At 43.0% G+C, this 23,068-nt stretch overlaps 2 protein-coding genes across 3 annotated transcripts; both read left to right on the top strand.

Moving 5' to 3' along the window:
• The first annotated feature begins 15 nt into the window (after positions 1 to 15).
• On the top strand, positions 16 to 8,217 carry epn3b (epsin 3b). 2 transcript variants are annotated; one of them, XM_072462942.1, is made up of 12 exons: positions 16 to 332; positions 2,117 to 2,290; positions 2,627 to 2,785; positions 2,909 to 2,992; positions 3,362 to 3,665; positions 3,896 to 4,014; positions 4,891 to 4,977; positions 5,583 to 5,703; positions 5,908 to 6,081; positions 6,171 to 6,266; positions 6,461 to 6,748; positions 7,063 to 8,217. In XM_072462942.1, the coding sequence occupies exons 2-12, from the start codon at positions 2,222 to 2,224 to the stop codon at positions 7,347 to 7,349; spliced, it is 1,788 nt and encodes a 595-aa protein (XP_072319043.1). In that variant the 5' UTR covers positions 16 to 332; positions 2,117 to 2,221; the 3' UTR covers positions 7,350 to 8,217. The 2 variants fall into 2 exon arrangements, with proteins under 2 accessions (XP_072319043.1, XP_072319042.1); XM_072462941.1 differs by having other exon boundaries at positions 17 to 319.
• A 554-nt stretch (positions 8,218 to 8,771) lies between these two features.
• On the top strand, positions 8,772 to 22,474 carry b3gntl1 (UDP-GlcNAc:betaGal beta-1,3-N-acetylglucosaminyltransferase-like 1). Its single transcript, XM_072462985.1, has 12 exons — positions 8,772 to 9,088; positions 9,185 to 9,301; positions 9,759 to 9,858; positions 13,366 to 13,430; positions 14,037 to 14,102; positions 14,951 to 15,046; positions 17,906 to 18,001; positions 18,076 to 18,200; positions 19,802 to 19,937; positions 20,012 to 20,080; positions 21,669 to 21,743; positions 22,331 to 22,474. The coding sequence occupies exons 1-12, from the start codon at positions 8,987 to 8,989 to the stop codon at positions 22,409 to 22,411; spliced, it is 1,128 nt and encodes a 375-aa protein (XP_072319086.1). The 5' UTR covers positions 8,772 to 8,986; the 3' UTR covers positions 22,412 to 22,474.
• Positions 22,475 to 23,068: the final 594 nt, after the last annotated feature.

Here is a 23,068-nt window from a genome sequence, read left to right as displayed (position 1 = left end):
TTTACGCGCCGCGTTGTGATTGCTGTGTGCGCTCCTATATAGTGCTGCTTCCCGGGCCGCGAGTGCGTGCGCTTTATCCTTGTCCTATGCGGATATTAGCACCGCTTGGCCGCAATAGTAGCCCACATTATTCGGAATAGGCCTGTTCCCGTGGCTGGACTCGAGGTTTACCGCGGCCGTGTTCACCGTAAAGCAGCGCGGTGACAACCGGCCGTCCCACAGATCCTCTATCCCAGCGAGGAATGAGCTGCTGGCGACGCTGAGAGGAGCCGAGTGCCGACGATGCTCGGTGTACCGGGCAAGATGGGTGATGGCTGAGGTAGGGGCACGCTGTAAGTGGCTGTTGTTCCTGTTTTCTGATAGCGTTTGTGTTCATAGTCATCTTGCTTAATCTACACCCGCAAGTGGGTTATGGTTACAACTGCATCTCAACGCAACGTGCTCTCATCCGCAAAGGGGGGGGTCTATGAATGACTGAGCCAGTGCCTCCTGCAGACCCCACATCCTTGTGCCTATGCAGACCCCACATCCTTGTGCCTATGGAGACCCCACATCCTTGTGCCTATGCAGACCCCACATCCTTGTGCCTATGGAGACCCCACATCCTTGTGCCCTCAGCCACCTGAACATACCTGCGGTTAGAGCGCATGCGCAGAGTTAAGCGTGGATAGCGGAGTGACGTAAACAGCGAGTGGGTTTGACGCATCCGAGTAAAGTGCCAGTAGTTTGGACTAAAATAAACAATTCAGTTGAAGTGGGACTCTTGCAGCAAACGTATGCATGACCTTGAAGCAATGGGGCTATTATGAAGAGGAACCTCTTCTGTTTCCAGAAACTGTTTGACTAAAGCCTTTGTGACCTACTTTGGAAATCCCTCTTTTGGTTGTTGTATTTTTTTTTATCAGATCCATGGCAGGCATAGACTGATGTGTTGGCTATCTAAGCATTGGAATTAGCCGAAATATAGGCCTAATGACACATCTGAATGAATATATTATTATTATTATTATTATTATTATTAATATTCATGTGCTTGTTGTATTGTGTTTTTGAGCTATTTTAGTCCAGCACCAGACACACTACTTTATGTGATAATAACGTCGAGTTATATTCTGTAAGCCAATTTGATTTGTCTATATTTCTGCCTAGCTTGGCTTTGTTGTGATAGCAATAGCACCTACACATGAAGAGGATTTGGAGACTTTAAATGATCATAGCCTGCACAACAGAGCTGTGTGTTGTGTGTCTCATAGCACAAGATGAAGTTGCAGAAAGGTGATATTGTCTAAAGTTGCTGAAGCACACTTTCTTTTCTGCCCTTGGTTTACTCAGTTTTACTCCTTTTGCAGCTGTGAGGTCATTGTAGCAGCAATTTACAAGAACTGTCTCCGTTGTGCTGATGTTACATAGTTTCCAACTTAAACATATTTTAATTTTCATGATTCTGGTCTAATGTCCGTATAGGCCTAGCTAACTTTAAACATAAATGATAACAAAAAATCAAAACAAAAATAAATCTAAATTATATTAACAATTATTAGGGTTACATTGCTGAACAGTTTAAAAGCTCCCACTGGTTCTTAAAAAAGCAGTTTGGGTCATTAGGGCCTCTCAGTTTTGGTTTATGGGTAATGCACTTGCACAATGATCATCAGTGTTCTCTCAGGGATGAGATCCTGAGGGCCCCTGTGTGAAAGTGGGTGTGTGCATTGTCTCATGCCTGTTAGTGTAAGAAGTGGCCTGGATAAAAGAAGAGAACGTGACGTTTGATCAGACACCTAGAATCTGCCTTTAGACGGCCTACTTTATTCTGGGAGGCAGTGGGTATTTAGATGTTTGCATATGTTTACAGTAGGGTTGCTATGACAACTTTGTTTTATTAGGAATAAGTTTATCACAAAGACAGAGCCGTGCATATTATTTCAAAATTATACAATTGGGGATTTTAATGAAAATAATCTTTCCTTATATTCTCTAATAGATCTCCAGAGCTAACCATAATTAGTTTGATTAGTAAATTAATATAAAAAATGATCTATTCAACAACTAAAATAAGCACAAGGATAGTCATAATAGAAAAAGTTTACACATATAACTGCTTAGTTTTTCCTTCCAGGGATGTCCTTTAGCATCCTGACGAAGAGGAAGATACTGTGTTGCCCTCACTTGCGGCTGGTCCGTATTTGTTCTTCGCTCCCTTTTCCCACCATCACCAGTCGCCATGACAACCTCTGCCCTGCGTCGACAGGTGAAGAATATTGTGCACAACTATTCAGAGGCGGAGATAAAGGTACTTCTTTTGTTTACACAGTCTACTTTAAATTGCAAAAACAACCCATATTGTGCTGTTTTTTTTGTTTCATCTTTCTTTCTACCAAAGAAGAACAGAAAGAAAGTAACACTTTTTATATTATCTGGCCTATAAACTGAAACTTTTGCAGATGTCCAGTAATGTCCTAATTGATGAATCGTTTTTTATAGACTACATAAATAGAGGTGACAAAAACATTCAAAAGTGTTGATTTTATCAACAACTTTGCAGTGGTCTTTGTTTTTGTGCTAAAGCTGTGTTGCGACTCCACTGCTGCACTGAGTGAGACAAAGCCGCATGTTGTGGTGCTTGCAGGTCCGTGAGGCCACGTCAAACGATCCATGGGGCCCGTCCTCGTCTCTGATGTCAGAAATCGCTGACTTGACTTTCAATGTGGTCGCATTTGCTGAGGTGATGGGCATGGTGTGGAAACGGCTCAATGACAGCGGGAAGAACTGGAGACATGTGTACAAGGTTATTTTTATATTTAAACATTTTTGTATTCAAAAATGCATATTATATATTATATATATGCATATAGGTATGTTTATATACTGGTTTAATTAACACCAACTGACATTATTATTTTTTGTGCAGGCTCTAACATTGCTGGATTATTTGTTGAAGACGGGATCTGAAAGAGTAGCTCAGCAATGTCGGGAGAATGCATTCACTATACAGGTATTTGATTTACGAGTGTAAACAAAAAAAGGCCCTCAAACTACAAAACAGCTGTTTGGCGTCTTCTCTCAGATAGAACCCTTTAATTCGTAGGGGATTTAGTCTAAGGCTCCTACTACCAACTGGATGTGCACATATACACAAATACTTACCTACCTGCTTATCATTTTGAGTTAAGTAAGAGTGTGGTTTTGGAGATGCTGATCCAGTATTTTAGCCATCTAATGCATCAACTTTCCAATAAAAATCATCATACTGGTCTGATCAGTGTGTACAGAAGATTTTTACAACTTTACAGAAATAAAATGTCCCTATTTATCTATTATCTATTTTCAATCATAAATGTTGATTCTTGTTCTTATCTGATAGACACTTCGAGACTTTCAGTACATTGACCGTGATGGTCGTGATCAAGGTGCCAATGTGAGAGAAAAGGCTCGACAGTTAGTGTGTCTCCTGAAGGATGAGGAGCGGCTGCGTCAGGAGCGGAGCCAGGCCTTGAAGACCAAAGAGAGGATGGCAGGTGGAGGCAGTGGAGGAGGGACCACAGGGGGTGCGTTCGGGGGTATCCCTCCATCCTACCAGCCAGGCAGACGCACCAGCCAGCCCAGCATGGCTGTCCTGTACGGAGAAGAGTTCAGCCGCTCCAGGGGCTCCCCTTCCTCCTTTAACTGTGAGCACTAGAGACTTTCATACACAAAAACCCTGTGCAAATGTCTCGTTAAAGCTACTTACTGGTTTTCCATAAGGTCCTCTGTGAACATTTTTTTGCTGAAACTAAGCATTTTGGATCAGCCAGCGTCGTTCTGCAGATGCACCGTCAATACTGCAGCATAGGATGGGGGAGATTCATATGAGCCTCCTGTGCCTCATGATCCTGTGCCTCTTATTGTTTTTGTTTAGCGTCCTCCTCCTCTCCACGAGCTGCATCAGACCTGGAGCAGGCCAGACCTCAGACCAGCGGCGAGGAGGAGCTGCAGCTACAACTGGCCCTTGCAATGAGTCGAGAGGAGAGTCAGAAGGTGAATTATTACAAAATACAATTTACACTTATACATACAAATCCAACTAATTTTGGCACTTTTGTCATAACAAATCCAATAATTTGCAGAAACATTGTAAATATTCTACCACCCATACCTTCTGCTAGTCATTTCTATCCCTGTTGCCATAGAGATTGATGAAGACACACAGTTAACCACCACATAAACAATGTGAACATTTATGACAATCTGCCAATTTTCCTTTATTCAACATGTTAGAGACATGCATATAATCTATAATACACCTTGTCAATACCTGATCTTGTCTCATCTTGAAAGCAAAGCACAGTCGAGCCTGGTAAGTATTTGTAAGGGAGACAGCAGTGGCTTAGTGTTGTGTCCTTAAGCTAGACACTTCATCCAACTTTCCTCGTATGAATTTACTGTGTGAGTGAATGGTCAGAGAGGCCGATGCCGCAGATTGGCAGCCTTGTTTCAGTCTGTCCCAGCAGGTGTGGCTACTGTAGTAGCTTATCGCCACCAAGTGTGGAGTGACTGAACAATGCATCAAATTGTGAAATATCTTTGAGCGTCTGGAAAAATTATATTTCAAACTAATACATTATTACTGTTATCATTCCCTCAAAGATCAGAACTCGTAACGTTTAAGGGGAAATAACCGACCTCCCAGTTGCCTAGAACCCAACTTAAGACAATGCCACTAACAAATAAATATTTTTTATAATTATTTTCATTAGATTTTTGTTTTTCTTGATTCGTTTTTTTTATTTATTTATAGATGAATAAATTTAAAATATGTTGAAGTTGGTAGTCAATGCAAATTTCTACATGATCAGGTTTTTTTTTATACTGCTCGTGCCTACAGCTGAAGTTAAAGCTGTTGTCCACTCGCAGGAACAACGCTGTCGCCAGGGAGACGAGTCTCTTTTGCAGAAGGCCTTGGACGAGAGCCGCAGAGAGAGCCAGGCAGGGGCACCGGAGGTGAGTTTATTATATCTTTGTGTGTGTGGGTGCATTCAAGACCTCTGGGTTCATATGTGCGTAAAAGCATGAGTAGTGGGCGGCTGCATTTGGTTTTGTGGGTGGTTCTTGGACAAAATGTAGAAAGCACTGTGAAGTATAAACTGTGAAAAGTCGCAAAAGGACTAAAAACATAAATCAGTATAATGAGCGAGCTTCATCAGTAACAGAAGGAAAGAGCTGAGTACAAAGATGTGCCTGTAGCAAGATAATTACTCATTCATCCCTAACCTTGAGCTCAGCATGACATTTGTCTGAAAGCACAGTCCTTATCAGGCTCTTTAGCACAGTGTCCAGTGAGCACACCAATAACAAACATCAGAAGCTTACAGAGGGGTGAAGGTAAAGGTAATTATAAGCAAAAACCACTTCCCTTGCTATATATGTCATGCTGCTTTATAAACCTTTAGGGCTGACTGGGTCAGATTTATCTGCTGTTAGGCTCATGTACCTGTAACATACTCATTGCTTATGCATTGCAAGTATTTTCACCAGTATTGTCTTTTTAATACCTAAAAAAAGTCTCTGTGGCATTTTAATTAAATTCATTCTCATGTTCTTTGTAGTCAACCATGTTAGAACTGGTTGACATTTTCGGGCCCTCGTCAGAGGGTCCTCCTTCCTCTTCCGACCCATGGAGCTCAAAACAAGTCAACGAGCCCAACAGTGACCCCTGGAACTCTGTTGGTCAGTAACGCGCTCCACATATTCTGACAAATGCTTTTTTACGTTATACTGCTGAATATAATCTATATATCTATATCTATCTATATCTATCTATATCTATATCTATATCTGTATCTATATATATATATATATATATATATATATATATATATATATATATATATATATATATATATATATATATATATATATATATCTTTGCAGGAGTTTCCGTTAGCACTCCTGTGGGTGGTAGTCCTTGGACAGAACCAACACCATCACGTTCCAAATCATCAAATCCCTGGGCTTCATGCTCCAGCCCCAGCACAGACCCCTGGGAAGCAGTGCCCGTCTCATCCAGAGGAGTCAACGATGAGTGGCACAGCCCGTCTGAGAGAGGTGAGGCATTTCTAAATATTTGAACTTAAGATCTTCTTTTTGACGATGGTTAATATGCTGATAAAATATAAAATAATTTTGTTCTCCAGAAAATGGTGTGGCTGGTCCATTTATAGCACAGAATGAAGAGGAGTCCAAACAAGAATATCCTCAAGTGAACTCCCCACTGCCCGCCAGTCCCACAGGTGCGCTGTCGTACTGGTCCTGTGTTGATTTCAGTCTGAGAAAACAGATACAGCATAAACATTACAGTGCAATGGTCTGAGGTGCACTACACAGAATAAAGTAATTTTGTCTGTATATATTTTAAATTTATTGTAATATGACATGAGTTTATGTTATAATAATTGAGTAACCTATTTGAAATGTTTTAATCCAGAAGCTGAGCTGTTCAGTGCCAAGCCCCTCTCAAACCAATTTGCTGGGGGAGAATCGGATCCATTTGGGACGGAGCCTTCCGCCAAACCCCAAATAAATGGAAGGGACACAGCCAGCCCAGAGATGTTTAACTTGTCTCGACTGGTGCCTCCATTCAGCACTCCTTCGACACGGATGTGTAGGACCCCTGAGGCATTCCTGGGACCTACGGGAGCGTCACTAGTCAACCTTGACACACTCATCCCCTCAAACCCACCCACCAAGATGCACAACAACCCCTTCCTCTCAGGTGTGGGCTCATACAGTGCAATCAACAGTGGGGCTAGCAGTAATGAGTGATAAACATTAGGTCAGAACGAAGCATAACACCTACAAGTACTTAAACAGTTTGACATTACCAACCAATAATTGATATATTACAACTAATAACTTGTCAGTTATTATTTGTTTATACATAAACTTGCAACAACCTATAACATTTTAAATCAATTTGTCCTCTAAAATTGTACATTAACAAAAGCATATACAAACAATAGATATATTTTTATAAATTTGATTTGGTTCTATCTATGTGCACATCCAACTGTGCTTTTCTCTTTTCAGGTCTGAGCAGTCCCTCTCCCACAAACCCTTTCCACAGTGACCAGCCTCGCCTCACTTTGAACCAGATGCGTCCAGCTTCCACGTCTCCGCTGCCGCCCCATATGCTCTCGTACAGCCCTTCTCTGCCTCTGCCCCTGCACCACCAGCTCCCCGTCCTGCCCTCGTCATTCACTCAGCCTCCTGCAACCATCCTAGAAATGCCCGCTAACCTGCCTCAGCCTTTACTGCCCCTCTCCCCACGGCAGATCCCACGCACACAGGGCCAGAGCAACAACCCCTTCCTCTGAACTGTCTTGGATAAACCAACCAGAGACTCACTTGGATTTCAAACCTGGGTTGATGTCATGCAAAACTGATTAACATATCAGTTAATTTCGAAAGACGCACCTGCTGCTATGAACTTTGGACGTTATAAAAACACAACCCCAACAGGGTCTGTTCAATGCCTTTGTCCCGCCTGAACTCCTCGTACCCACCCTGTGATTCTCACCTTCTGTTGCTGCTTCACCGACACAAGCATGAATGCACCCTCTGCTCCCATGGGACATCTCTTGCCCTCACCAACCAGAGAGTAAATTAACTATTTTATTCTAACCCGACAATTAGTATATAAAGTGTTTTTAGCACAGCTGAAGTATATGGGAAATAGTACTGAATCAAAAAGCACTTCTTGAATGAATTAGTGACTCAGGTAGCCTTATATACTATGAACACATGTTTATAGTAATCATCAGTTACTACACCTACTGTCTGACTCAGAATTAGATAGTATGAGCTCAAAAGCCAGTTAACCACAACATGTTCGTGTCAGATTGGAAACCAGCCTCAACAACAACAATTATCTAAGAATTTAAATAAACTACGTGGGTTTCTTGTTGTTTTTCTGTTATTATTTCAATAGTTCAACAGGTTGTCAAAATTATAATTAAAGCAAAGGCAATCGATAACCAAAAATGAAGATGTATACAGCATATGAAGAGGAAATACTGTAATGTTAAAATTATGTTGTATGTGTTTGGTTTGGACTCCGCTGCGCTGAACCTGGTATGAATGTGAAATGCCTGCCAATAAAACCAGGCCTCGTACATATGTATTTATTAGAAGAGTACCTATTAAGTATTATAAATTATCAATAAATCTATGGTGTTTGCAAAATCTTTGACAGTTCTCTGCATTACTTGTTATCTTGTCATCATCTAACATTTGGGGATAATGTATTTCTGCAGAACTGAGTTTTGAGTCCGTGTCCACTAGATGGCAGCAAAACGCTTGCACAAGGATGATACACGCCTCATGCGTTCTAAAAATGCATTTTTACACTTTTTCTCAAATTGAAGGGCAGATAGTGCCTTAGTGGTGCCGAGGGGTGGATATTCTTTGGTATATACTATATATTTTTTGTATATACTACATATTTGTCATATATAAAATATACTTTTTATGGCACCAAAAACATAACAAATTGTTATTTTTAAGTTACATAATTGTGTGTGTACATGTATACATATATATATATATATATATATATATATATATATATATATATATATATATATATATATATATATATATATATATATATATATATATATATATATAGCTGTGTTTTAGCTATATAATACTAAAAAATAAAAAGCTTGGAAGATTTCTTACTGCACGGAAAGTCGTAGACGAATCAGAACCAGCCAATCAGCGTGTATGATTTTCTGTTTGCGGAAGTGCCGAATGACAGCGAGCCACATTCATGTTGGGGAAATATTCTTGAAAGAAATGCTCATTTACTCACCCATGAAACGTTAATATTTTGTTTTCAATTATGTCTTTACACCTTTCTGTGCCTACGAACATTGCGCTTTTATATGAAGTACAATAGAGGCTTTGAACAGGGGCTATTCTCTAAACTAGGGGGTGATTGAGTAAAAACATGGACTCTCCCAAACTCAAGCGGCTCCGCAGCTGCGAGAATAAAACAGCGTCTAAAGAGGATCTGGAGGAGGGAGAGGAGGGGAGAGCTCGAGTAGACGTGGTGGGTTATAAAACACTGTAGTTACATGGAAACAGGCCGTCACATGTTGAGATTGCCTTGTAAATGGGCTCATTAGGTGCTTATGCTTGCTCACAGAGTATCATCATGCCAGTGTACAATGCAGCTCTTTGGCTGGAGGAGTGTCTTCAGTCCATCATGAACCAGGACTTCACAGGATCCATGGAGCTGTCTGTCTTTGATGATGCCAGCACTGTATGTGTCCCTGCACCTGCCACCTTATTCATGTTGTTATACTATCAAGGCAATACGTTAACCTCTAGAACGTTTCCCATTTTTGGATAGACTTAAAATATTGTTCATCTTGACTCTTTTATTCAAATAAGTATCATGCAACATGTGGGCTATAAATGTCCCCATAGTCTCCTTTATCATTCCTTTATGTTCTTTATTATTTACTCCCCTTGTACCTACTTTGTGTTGCAATACTGGAATTTCCCCATTGCGGGACAAATAAAGGCTTATTTTATCTTATCTTATCTAGTAAACACTGTCTAAATCAGAAAAGCAAAATGTGACCAAATGCCAAAAGTAAATACACCTAAACCAGATTTAAAATGACGATGGGCATTTGATAAAGTAGATGTTTTTAGCTTGGACATTTTGCTCAGGGAATTAGCTAAACCCAAACATGCTCCTTTGTGTATTTGAGGATGACTCCAAGAAAATGGTGGAGGACTGGAGAGAAAGGCTGGAGACAAAGGGAATTTCACTGAAGATTTCTGGTCACAATTCTGCCCAACCAAAAGGAGGTCAGAACATTCCTGCTCCATTAAGCATGCTTGTAAATAACGTTATTTTCAAATTGGGCCTTGCTGACATGGTTTGTGAGTTTGTTGTATGTGTTTGTGAGTATTATGACTAACTAACTTGAACCGACACCTTAACGTGGTGGAGGGGTTTGAGTGCCCGAATGATCCCGGGAGCTATGTTGTCGGGGGCTTCATGCCCCTGGTAGGGTCTCCCAAGGCAAACAGGTCCAAGGTGACGGGTCAGACAAAGATCGGTTCAGAAGCCCCCTATGATGACAACACGAACAAGGCAGTTTACGTCGCCCGGATCGGCGTCACCGGGGCCCCATCCTGGAGCCAGGCCTGGGATGGGTGCTCCATGGCGAGCGCCTGGTGGCCGGGTCTTACCCCACGGGGCCCGGCCGGGCACAGCCCGAAAGAGCGACGTGGGGCCGCCCTCCCGTGGGCCCACCACCCGCAGGAGGACCCATAAGGGGCCGGTGCAGAGAGATCTGGGCGGCAGTCGACGGCAGGGGCCTCGGCGACCAGATCTCCAGACACAGAGACTAACTCTGGGGATATGGAATGTCACCTCGCTGGGGGGGAAAGAGCCTGAGCTTGTGCGGGAGGTTGAGCGATACCGACTAGATATAGTCGGCCTCACCTCCACGCACAGTTTGGGCTCTGGAACCCATCTCCTCGAGAGGGGCTGGACGCTCCACTTCTCTGGTGTTGCCCGCGGGGAGAGGCGGCGGGCTGGTGTGGGCTTGCTGATAGCCCCTCAGCTCAGCCGCCACGTGTTGGAGTTTACCCCGGTGAACGAGAGGGTCGCGTCCCTCCGCCTTCGGGTGGGGGACAGGTCTCTCACTGTTGTGGCGGCCTACGGGCCGAACAGCAGTGCAGAGTACCCGGCCTTCTTGGAGTCCTTGGGAGGGGTACTGGACAGTGCACCGACCGGGGACTCCGTTGTTCTACTGGGGGACTTCAACGCCCACGTGGGCAATGACAGTGACACCTGGAGAGGGGTGATCGGGAAGAACGGCTTCCCCGATTTGAACCCGAGCGGTGTTCAGTTATTGGACTTCTGTGCTAGCCACGGATTGTCCATAACGAACACCATGTTCAAGCACAAGGGTGTTCATCAGTGCACATGGCACCAGGACACCCTAGGCCGGAGGTCAATGATCGACTTTGTTGTCGTGTCATCAGACCTCCGGCCGCGTGTCTTGGACACTCGGGTGAAGAGAGGGGCAGAGTTATCAACCGATCACCACCTGGTGGTGAGTTGGATCCGCTGGCGGAGGAGGAAGCCGGACAGACTTGGCAGACCCAAGCGCATTGTGAGGGTCTGTTGGGAACGTCTAGTGGAGCCCTCTGTCAGTAGGGTATTCAACTCGCACCTCCGGGAGAGCTTCTCCCATGTCCCGGGGGAGGCTGGGGACATTGAGTCCGAGTGGAACATGTTCTCCGCCTCCATTGTTGATGCGGCTGCTCGGAGTTGTGGTCGCAAGGTCTCCGGTGCCTGTCGTGGCGGCAACCCCCGAACCCGGTGGTGGACACCGGAAGTAAGGGATGCCGTCAGACTGAAGAAGGAGGCCTATCAGGCCACTCTGGCTTGTAGGTCTCCGGAGGTCATTGAGGGGTATCGGCAGGCCAAGCGAGCCGCGGCTCGTGCTGTCGCAGAGGCAAAAACCCGGGCCTGGGAGGAGTTCGGGGAGGCCATGGAGGAGGACTATCGGTCGGCACCAAAGAAATTCTGGCAAACCGTCCGGCGCCTCAGGAGGGGGAAGCAGTGTCTCACCAACACCGTTTACGGTGCGGGTGGAGGCCTGCTGACCTCGACTGGGGATGTCGTCGGACGGTGGAAGGAATACTTTGAGGATCTCCTTAATCCCTCAGTCACGTCTTCCGAAGAGGAAGCAGAGACTGAGGACTCATCCATCACCCAAGCTGAAGTCACTGAGGTTGTTGGCAAACTCCTCGGTGGCAGGGCTCCGGGGGTGGATGAGATCCGCCCTGAGTACCTAAAGTATCTGGATGTTGTAGGACTGTCTTGGCTGACACGTCTCTGCAACATCGCGTGGCGTTCGGGGACCGTGCCTCTGGACTGGCAGACCGGGGTGGTGGTCCCTCTGTTCAAGAAGGGGGACCGGAGGGTGTGTTCCAACTACAGAGGGATCACACTCCTCAGCCTCCCAGGTAAGGTCTATTCCAAGGTACTGGAGAGGAGAATCCGACCGATAGTCGAACCTCGGATTCAGGAGGAGCAGAGTGGTTTTCGTCCCGGTCGTGGAACACTGGACCTGCTCTATACCCTCCATCGGGTGCTCGAGGGTTCATGGGAGTTTGCCCAACCAGTCCACGTGTGCTTTGTGGATCTGGAGAAGGCTTTCGACCGTGTCCCTTGGGGTGTCCTTTGGGGGGTGCTTCGGGAGTACGGGGTCCGGGGCCCTTTGCTCAGGGCTGTCCGGTCCCTGTATGACCGGAGCAGGAGCTGTGTTCGCATTGCCGGCAGTAAGTCAGACCTGTTCCCAGTGCATGTTGGACTCCGCCAGGGCTGCCCTTTGTCACCGGTTCTGTTCATAATTTTTATGGACAGAATTTCTAGGCGCAGTCGGGGGTCGGAGGGTGTCCGGTTTGGGGACCACAGGATCTCATCTCTGCTGTTTGCAGACGATGTTGTCCTGATGGCTCCATCAAACCCGGACCTGCAACATGCACTGGGACGGTTTGCAGCCGAGTGTGAAGCGGCTGGGATGAGAATCAGCACCTCCAAATCCGAGGCCATGGTTTTCTACCGTAAAAAGGTGGCTTGCCCTCTCCAGGTGGGTGGGGTGTCCTTGCCCCAAGTGGAGGAGTTCAAGTATCTCGGGGTCTTGTTCACGAGTGAGGGAAGGATGGAGCGTGAGATCGACAGGCGGATCGGTGCAGCAGCTGCAGTGATGCAGTCGCTGCATCGGACTGTTGTGGTAAAGAGGGAGCTGAGCCAAAAGGCAAAGCTCTCTATTTACCGGTCGGTCTACGTTCCTACCCTCACCTATGGTCATGAGCTTTGGGTAGTGACCGAAAGAACAAGATCGCGGATACAAGCGGTCGAAATGAGTTTCCTCCGCCGTGTGGCTGGGCGCTCCCTTAGAGATAAGGTGAGGAGCTCGGTCACACGGGGGGAGCTCGGAGTAGAGCCGCTGCTCCTCCACGTCGAGAGGAGCCAGCTGAGGTGGCTCGGGCATCTGTTCCGGATGCCTCCTGGGCGCCTCCCTCGGGAGGTGTTTCAGGCATGTCCCACCGGGAAGAGGCCCCGGGGAAGACCCAGGACACGCTGGAGAGACTATGTCTCTCGGCTGGCCTGGGAACGCCTCGGGATCCCCCCGGAGGAGTTAGAGGAAGTGTCTGGGGAGAAGGAAGTCTGGGAGTCCCTGCTCAGACTGCTGCCCCCGCGACCCGGCCCCGGATAAAGCGGCAGAAGATGGATGGATGGATGGATAACTGGACAGTAAAACTTCCAATGACCCAAGTTCTTTATTTTAGTGGGATATGCAAAGAACCAGGCGATATTCCAGAGCTGTGGACAACACTTGTGTTTCCAAGATGCTGTGAGTACATTTTAAAAGTAATAGTGACTGTGTATTATTTGACTGTCCTGATGTTGTATACAACACATACAGTAGTGAGTCTAAACATATTAGATTGTGTCACTTAGTCCAAATATCCACATACTTTGTTCATGGGGAAAGCTCTGTGTGTGTTTGACGTTTGTGTCAAAGTCATGATTAATGAGAATGGCACTGGATATGTGTGTTTAAGTGTGCATAACCCTCTGCTCGGCTATTTCTGTTGTCCTTTCAGCTGCTAATTGGAGGCTAAAGCAAAAGGCATTTTCCTTTCATATTTTCCTTTTTTAATGTTTATTAATCTAATTCCGACCAATCAAGGCGCTCTCTTAATCCAGTTAACTCTTTTTTGTATAATTAAAAAACACATTTCATAGTAAAATTGCATTAAAAAAAACGGTTGAGGAGATCTGTCAAAGCAGACTTGCACACTTCTAAAAGTGACCCAGATATGTTTAGAAATAATACCTGTTTTTTAGAGAAAAGTTAAAAATGTATAATGACATCAAATGATGTGTGGAATCCCTGAGGAATTCATTTCCTTTTGCCCTTCCTTTTTCATTTGCATGATCATTAAATGTGCTTTAGGATGATGTTATGAAGCCTCAAAGAGTTCGTCTACAGCACGAGGCCGCACTTCTCCACCCATACTCCGTAAGTGCACGCTTACGCTCTTTACTTTCTACAGTTATGAGTGATCTGGTCATTTAATGAGCAGAGCATTATCATGAAAACATTATTATGTTTTTGTTTGTTTTTTATGTAAGTCAAACAAACAACGCCAAACAAACTAAAGCGAAAGTGTATGTCTGAACTCTAGACATATCTTTCGTTTGAGGTTACATGTAAAAATATTCTCCATGTTTATGTATGTTAGAGGGAGAGAGTGCTTCTATGCAGTTGGCATGCAGAGCGGCCTGAGTATCCGGTGTTGACGCTTTGAGTGGCCGTCATGTTGGGGGCCAAGGGTCATGTGTGTGAGGGAAGTGAGGGAGACAGCATGGAGACAGCAGGCTTGCCGTCAAGCACAAACAATCCTCCCTTTTCTGTGCTGGCTGTATCAGTGAAAGGGCAAAGGGAATGTAGAATTTAAATTATGAAATGTCATGGTTAACATGAAATATAGTTTTATTTAAAACAAATGTAATGTTGATTTATTTTTAATGACAATTAGAAAACATGATGAGCCTCACATTAGTCTCATTTGGGTTGCCAGTTTCAAAGCTGAAATCCAGTTAAACTAAGACGCCTCTCTCTGATCTGCGCCAATCATGCACCAGTGCTAGTGCAGCATTTGCAGCTCAGTGAGTGAATTCTGAAACGTTCACATGAGACATAGCTTTTTAAATTCAGAATGAGAAACGCTTGTATGTGTCCTCGATCTGCGGGTTCAAGCACTGACAAACGACTCCTGGTTATAGCACATAACTGACCTTGATTTCTTTTTACTTTACTTTTAACCTTTTTTCCATATTTCGTACTGAATATGTTATACATTTCAGCTGATTGGCTGCAGAGTTGAGAGGATTCCTGAGGGCTCCACTGAGCGTTACACTCGTTGGATCAACACGCTGACGCAGGGGCAGCTCTTCACACAGGTGAGTTTGCCTGTGTCTCAGTGTAAAAATGTCAGCGCTCAGGATAATAATGATAATAATGGCCTACTCTTGTGATGTATTCATTCACTGTATACTGATAAGCCTGACAGAAGCGAGGCTGCCAGTCTGCACCATGTCTGCACTATCCCAGTCTTGGCACAATGACGCTGTGACCTGTGTTTGGTTTGAATTGCTGCCCTTTGGGTGGGTGAATGAGAGTTCTAACTTGAGCTCCTGGAGAAGGAGATCCAAGCAGATCTAAGTCCCAAAGTTTGTACAGGTGGGCAATAAGGCAAAAAGCATAGCAACATATTCCAAAACCAAGCTGACAATTTTATTTAATCATAATTTGTGTGACATTGTGTACAGCAAGCAAGTTGTTGAGAAAAAAACAATGGCATGTCAGACAAGCACTGGATCAAAATAACAATCTCTAGATTGGCAGATCGACATAAGGTCAGATGAAATAACATTTGTAGTTTAATTTTGCCCACCCAGACAGAGGTGTGGAAAAAGAGGGGCACAGGTCGTGTGCCAGGCTTTGGCCAGATCAGATGAAACAGGAAGTGCACCTGTACTCACAGTTTCCACGGAAACATGTCTATGCACCACCATGACCCCTGAACAAGCAGAGGAAACAGGACAGTCACACCACTGGCCACAGTTTTACGTGCAAACTCAAAATAGTCATTATTATCAGATTGCAGTTATAAGAGTATTGAAATGACATGAAAACAGAAAAAAAATAATTTCTGATATTGGTCCATCTGATTATTCACACCAGATTTTTAGGTTTGCATTTCATTTAAATTATCTTAATGGTCAAGAAATCAGATGATTATCAGATTTTGGTGTGCATCATTTAAACAGCTAGTGACAGGTTTAGTTTGTTTAGCTGACAATGAAAAATGAATGTTTCATATTGCAATATCACAATCTTTTCTATTAGAAAACAACTACACTGTAACAGGAAACACGAATCCAGTATCAGGGCCCTTTTAATATCCTCTGCCTCTATCGTTCAAATTATTAAAGATTTAAAGAAGTGACAACATTGCAATGTGAAACCTGAAATAAAACTAACTGCCAGTTAAACATATCAAACTGGTATTGTAAATCTGCTCACTATTTTGTTTGTTTATTTAACAGCGTACAATAATATATTATAATGTTATATAATGCCTGAGGTCAAAGATGCTCCTGCCAAATTATATCTGAAAGATAATTTCCATCTACAGTCCTTACAAATGAAGAGGGAAAGGGGAGGAAAGTTCACAATTTTACAGTGTAACAATACTCATACATTCACTCACATAATATTCACAAAATGGAATACAGTGCAGCAGCCATTATGTGCTGAAATCACAGTATTAGCTATTAAATAGGTACTTTAGCAGCCCAATTTAAATGTAAGTACAATTGTAACTAAGTTTATGTAAAAAAGTCAGATAATGTAACATACATTAGCATTATAAAATCACATCTGGTATATTACAATGGAAGGACATATTACTGTCAATAATTAGATTATCATTTCAATTTAATCTGCTTAAAGAATACATTTCTGTGTAATTTATTGAGGTGTATCTGCCAGAATGGCGAGTCGCTACGGAAACAGGGCAAAGCTGCTTCTGACATTCCTGAATATTTATGCGAGATACAATTTCATAGAGCTGGAGAATGAGATCATACTATGTCGAACATTAAATCTCCAGGCTCATATCTAATTTCTTTACTTTCTTTAGCCTCTTTTCTGTAGAGTTGATTCCTGGAACAAAACAGGGCCTTAACCTGGTGTTGAGCCACATATTCATCTGAAGGGCATTAGTTATGGTCGCTTGTGACCTCTCTCCCCTTTTCACGGGATATTCCCCCACCTACTCTTTGTGTGCTTCCCAGAATTATAGTCCATCTCTCCATGTTGCAATCATAAACGGTCCGGCTGTTCACCTCGCTAAATCCAGATGTTCACCTCGCTAAATCCAGATATGCCACAGAAACGAGAGAAAACACACAAACCAATCAACCTGAGATGACCTTATTATTAAGATGCAAAAGCACAACTGTTACAAAATATGCAAAGAGGAAGGGGAGAGGAGTGTGGAGAGGGGAGGACAAATGAATCAAGGGGCCCGAGCAAAGAGAACACGAGCAAGCCGTGCAAACAGGGTTGTGGTTGTTTAAGGGAGTGGACAAAGAGCTAAAGTCATTAGTCAAAGATTATGAGGTCATTACAACCATGTGATTTCTGCTTCACTGCAAAAAGCTTGTCCCGGGACTGAATCAAAAGCACATCTTTAATTGTTCGTGGTCTGAAACTTTCTTGACGCCAAACCAGTTTTTTTGGGTACTGTATTGCCTCTTAACTTTGCTTCAAAATATATAGATGTATGTAGTGGCGGGAGATGTATTGAAAAGTTGATTATATCCTTGTTTTAGAGATATTCAAAATTGGAACATGGAGTATATTGTCTATAACTAAAACAATTAAAAACGACCCCAAAAGAGAGAGAAACGTCCAGTGTAATCTCCCAAACAAGGGCATAAAGTGATATTTCTGCACTTTTGTGGTCCATTTACGTTTTGAGCGACACTTCAACCTCAACCAAGACATTTACATTCAAGCACATTCCTGATGCGTTGTGAAAATACCATCCGAATATCCTTATTGAGATGATGCAAAACAAAATCCAGTTGTTCTGTGGTAAAAAGCACTGCACAACAGTAACCTAAATGCACAATTAACCGTCAAAATTGAACAAACTATGATAAATACCAATGCAACATCCCAGAGACTATTATATTCATATAATGTGTTGTCTAAGCAATTTTTTTGAACGTGTGTGTTTTGTGTGTTAGGTGTTCACGTCGCATGGGCCCACGGTCATCATGCCCACGTGGTTTTGCTCAAGAATGTGTTTTGACAAAGTTGGAAGGTTTGACGAAGGGGGAAAGGTACAGTGTCCGTCCTACTTTCACGCCACACTCCGTAAAGGGCCCCATCATTGAGCACTGTCCTCTTTGTCCAGGGCGTCCCGGAGGACCTGCTGTTCTTCTACCGAGGTCTGCGCCAGGGGTTGGCCCTGAGGAGGGTCGACCAGTGCCTGTTGGTGTATCGCTACCACGAAAAGGCCGCCACGCACTCCGTATCAGAGTCAGTAATGCACCTCTCTCACGTCACACACAGCACGGACACCACAGGGAATCGTAAAGAGTCCGTTTACTTCAGCAGAAGAGTATTTAATGACCGCTTCATCAGAATAATTTATAGATGGTGGAATTTGCTCACTTCTTCGGTGTCGGTGTTACAGAACAAAAAAGGGTTAGACGAGACACGAGATACGATACAAGACACAGGGAAACGGCTTCCTTTTAATTGGATTTAAACATATTGTAGACATGTTGCCAATACTTCAGTTTGTTTGTGTGTGATTGGATTATTCCGCATTTTCCACAGAATTAAATGTTTGTATTGTTCCACGATCCAACAAATACTAAAATGAAGTCCAAAGGTTCCTTCCTGCTGCAGTTCTGACGCATTTGTTCTCCGTTCATTTTTGTTCCACCAACTATTTTCAGAGGAGACCTTTCTGTATTGAACTTTTTTTCTTTTCTGCATCGTTACTTCTTCTGCATGTTATGATAGCAAATCCATATAGCGTGGTCATAATCCCGGTGAAGTGGTCTGATATTTGCAGTAAAAGTTAAGTTACTTTTCATGGTGAGGCTGTGTTCATGTGTTAATTGCTTTTTCCATATGTTTTTACACCACTTGTATGTGTTATTAAGAGCTTATGTTGTGATCCGAAGAGTGTTTGTGGAGTCAAAGCATTAACATCTATATATAGACTCTGGGCGATATGCCGTCGGCGTCTTTGTCACGTCCTGCATTCAAAGCCTGTATTGACAACCAAACGCAGTGCACTATGAGGACCACCCGCACTCCTCGATGCTGGAGGGGTTACGTTTGTTTGTCATTTGAGGCCCTTGGTTAGATTTGGGCAGACCCCGGATCAGAAAGTGGAATTCTTCATGCGTCTAATTAGCCTCTGTTTGATTGTGAACAGCTTTAGTTGTGTTAGAAAGGCCTTTGCAGCTGTGCACGTAGCTCAGCGTTGGCTAATAATAAGCCAGTTTGAGCTAAATCCAAAACTGATGGCTTGATTGAGAGTTGGTTTATTAGTTCTGGTTCGGTTCAGAAAGTCAAGACTCAATTCAGTCACAGGAGGTCAGCATTAGCAGAGCATTAAAGAAGTAAAAGTAAACATTTTAGTAGAACATAGAATTATCATCACAATTTGTATTCACACTCACACATTCACACATTATCATTATAACTGTGAAATCCTTGTTCACTTTTGGGACCCGCTTTATTAAGTCTCTGAATGAAAAGGGAATGAGACTTTGCACAAAAGTCACAATTTTTTTCCTGAATAGTCCTGATCATTGATAAACTGAATGTTCTCGGTGCAAGTTCTATGTGTGAAATGCACAACATAATAGGATTATATTGTATTGGTTTTAGGTGGCTTATGGTAATGCAGATGTAACCAAAAACACATGGAGACAATATGACTGGTCGTTGTGCAGAAGTGTGTTGTATCTGTGAAATGTGGCAAGCCAGTGAAGGAAGGCTGAACTAAAATAATCAGTTTATGATAATTACACTATATCTTTCCACACATCTGTATTCTGTGAATTCTATTGCTTTTGTAATCATTTTAGTGCATTTCTGACTGAGATTCTGTGTTTAAGGGACACCATTTGGAAGCTGCGAGTGGACTTCCTGCAGGAGAGAGTGCTCACCCACTGGGAGGGCTTTACCATATGGAACGCCGGTAAACAGGGCCGGAAGCTGTACCGCAGCCTCAGTCCAGCCAACCAGAAGAAGGCAAGTCATTTCTCTCTTAAATGTGGTTCACTGCCATGTTTGACTGAGACATTCATCTTTATTTGTTTTTGAAGGTCAAAGCTTTTTGTGACGTGGACGAGAACAAGATTCAGAAGGGCTTCTACACTTACGAGGAGTCCAAGGTGACGCAGCAGCCATTAAAATGAACCGCTAGTTTATGCCCAGCAACATTAAAAGATGCATTAAATGCACAGGACAATTTCCCCACAGGGACAGTAATAGTCATGTATTTTAACCTCAAGTTTGCTGATGACATACAGGGTATCTGACTTTACATACCAAATGAGAACTTTTATATTTTTCTATAAAAGAGTATATTGTAAAAGCAGCACTTTGATCCAGAATGCACTTCTTCAATTCTTTACACCCCCTCCGTTACACCTTGAGCCAAACTCAAACAGAACTGTGCAATCATATTTGTTTATTTCCATGACGAAGTTGAAACAAACAAGTCATCTATAATTTGAAACAGAATCAAACTACTCAGATTAACACAGATCTGCAGGGTTTTTTACTCTCTGATATATTTTTTCTTTTTTCATTTATTTTTTCCTTATAAGCAGACGTATGTTTTTTGATACCCCTGGGCCGTGCATGTCCCTGATTGGCTAATCAACTTGTCAATCACGCCCATCTGAACACAGTGACCAGACTTATATCAATCTGTATAAAAAATACTGAGATTTCATTCTAAATTTTCCAGGCAAACTCGTCCTGTCTGTGACTCGTATTAAAGCAGATCTAAGTAACTTTAGCGACAGAGCGCCCCCTGCAGCTTCTTTGTGAAAATACAATGTCAGAGAACAGACCCAAGAAACATTTATAATTCTTAGTTTTGTTCTTTTGAAATAATGATAATATACAAAAACATAGAACGTTGCCAAATATTAAAAAAAGAGCCAAGATGTCAACGTCAACAAATTATTTCATTTTCAAACACCCGCAAATACATGTTGAACCATCACAAAGACATTTAATACTTAGTTCTCCTTTGAGCATTCTATCGATCGCAAACCCGAAAGAAAGAGCCAAATGCTAAGAGCAGATTAAAGGCGGTATGGACGATTTTTCGGCGATTTGAGAACGCAGGCGGAAGTGCGCATGTGCACTCCCCCGTGCGGACTGATACAACACACACGTGCGTTTGTTTATTAGCGCAACGGAGGCATCGCATCGCTCGTCTCCCGTAGATTTCTGTCCACTTCTGCGTCAGCTCGAACTGTCTTTCTCCGTCTTCATCTTGCCCCGTACACTGAGGGAACTATATTATGATAGATCCATGCGCTTAGGCACGCGGAAACGTGGGGACGAGCCTGACGTGGCTGCAGGTGAGCGGTAGGTGCGTTTTATGATTGATACGTGGCAGGACAAATGATTTATCCACGCCACGAGGAAATATGATAAAAAAATTTGCTGAAAAAAATCGTCCATACCACCTTTAACTGAACGTTGGTGTCCGCGCGATATGAATACTAGTGAAGTGCTAAATGGTTTGCCAGAGCGAGTTATATTCAAATACTTACTTGAAAATAGGGTAATGCAGCCTTAACAATTTTAGTATTAGAGTGAGTTTAAGAAAAATGCTCCCTGAACCTAAGTGTACAAACTCAAATCCTTATGGTGTAATATATGAAATAATGTATTGTAAATTAATCTACTGAACACCAACAGCATCTAAAAAACTGCACCTTATTCGCTTTGCGCTTTCAGGAAAGGCCCAAACCCAAAATCCCAGTTCTTCACTACAAAGAGGCCTCCGCTCCTTTTATCATCTGTGTTAAACTGGTGGGTTTAATAAAAACTTGTTTGGGTGTTGTGTGTTTGCTCTTTCTGGCCCTCTGCCCCTCTGGTCTGTAATCACACTTAACAACTTAATGATCCTGGGCGTGTGCCTGGTGCGGGACACTCACTCACTCTGGACGGGGGCAGGAAATGGGCAGCGACAGGGGCCTGAACTTTGATCGTGTGACGCCTGTACAAACATGAGCTATGCCGCCACTCAGATCGGGGATGAAATGACAGATAAAACGTCTACCGTGAACGTCAGCATTCATCATAAAAGGGCTGTTTCAATCTGTTCATTTATTGCCCCAGACATCGATTCCATCTCCACAAGGCACTAATTGCTCCATTTGGGGAATTGGGAGATGTAATTACAATCAGAAAACAAAAAGATCTGGACTCAATCATTCTCTTTATCGTTGAGTTGAAGAATGCATTCAAACACCTGCACCCAATCAGGCACATTTTCTTTTTTTAAAGTTTTTTTGGGCCCAAAGGCTTTATTAGACTTGACTTTAAGAGCCTGGCATCTGCTGTGTGTTGTATTTAGATTTAGTATGCAAGAATACTTTTTTCTTTTTGTGTTCAAGGACTTGACGGGAGGTGTTTTTGAGGAAAATCTCTCCTCGCTGCAGCTGGACGAGGGAGAAGATTACTATCACTTCAACTGACCGAGTGAGCAGCAACACTGGACACTATGAATACATGAACCGAAGTCCTTCTCGCTGCCATGACGCGCTGCAGTCTTGTCAAAATGAAAAACATTTCAAACTCAATTCAGAATGAGAAGTTCCAAAACCTTGGACTGTTGCCATGACAATGAACAATTTTAAAACAAGGTGTTATATTTTTTTAATGGGAAAAACTCCTCAAAATGTTGCTTTTCACAGGAGGTTGAAGATCAGGAATAATAATGTTATTTTTCACATATAATGATGAAAGTTACTTTAATGTTACACTGTGGTCTTTGACTAGTTCTGATATAGATCAAGACATTTTAAATCTATTCTGGAAAAGTCAAAACTCTGCATCTTCAATTAGTGAATTAGTGACTGTAAATGGCCACTCTGAAATAAATTTGAGAGCGAGTTTTTACCGTGCCTTTTATCATGTCTCAGAATCCACTGAGGTGCTGCTGAAAAGTTGAGCTTTGGAGACTTTTTGAGATTTTTGTTTGTAAGTGTGATCAAGCTTAAAATGTTCTGGATGATAATAGCAGTAGAATTGGTAATTCAATCAAATAAAAATGTCTTGAGGTTGGGATTTCCAACCAGGAACTCCAGTTGACTCAGTGGATGATCTAAATGTAAATAGAGGGTTGTTTTAAA

Source organism: Eucyclogobius newberryi, unplaced genomic scaffold (genome assembly GCF_026437365.1).
Source record: "Eucyclogobius newberryi isolate DKJ021-1_F unplaced genomic scaffold, fEucNew1.0.hap1 SCAF_4, whole genome shotgun sequence".
NCBI classification, from domain to species: Eukaryota; Metazoa; Chordata; class Actinopteri; order Gobiiformes; family Gobiidae; genus Eucyclogobius; species Eucyclogobius newberryi.
Note: the sequence above shows the minus strand (reverse complement) of the source record. Positions and strands in the feature narration are given on the sequence as shown.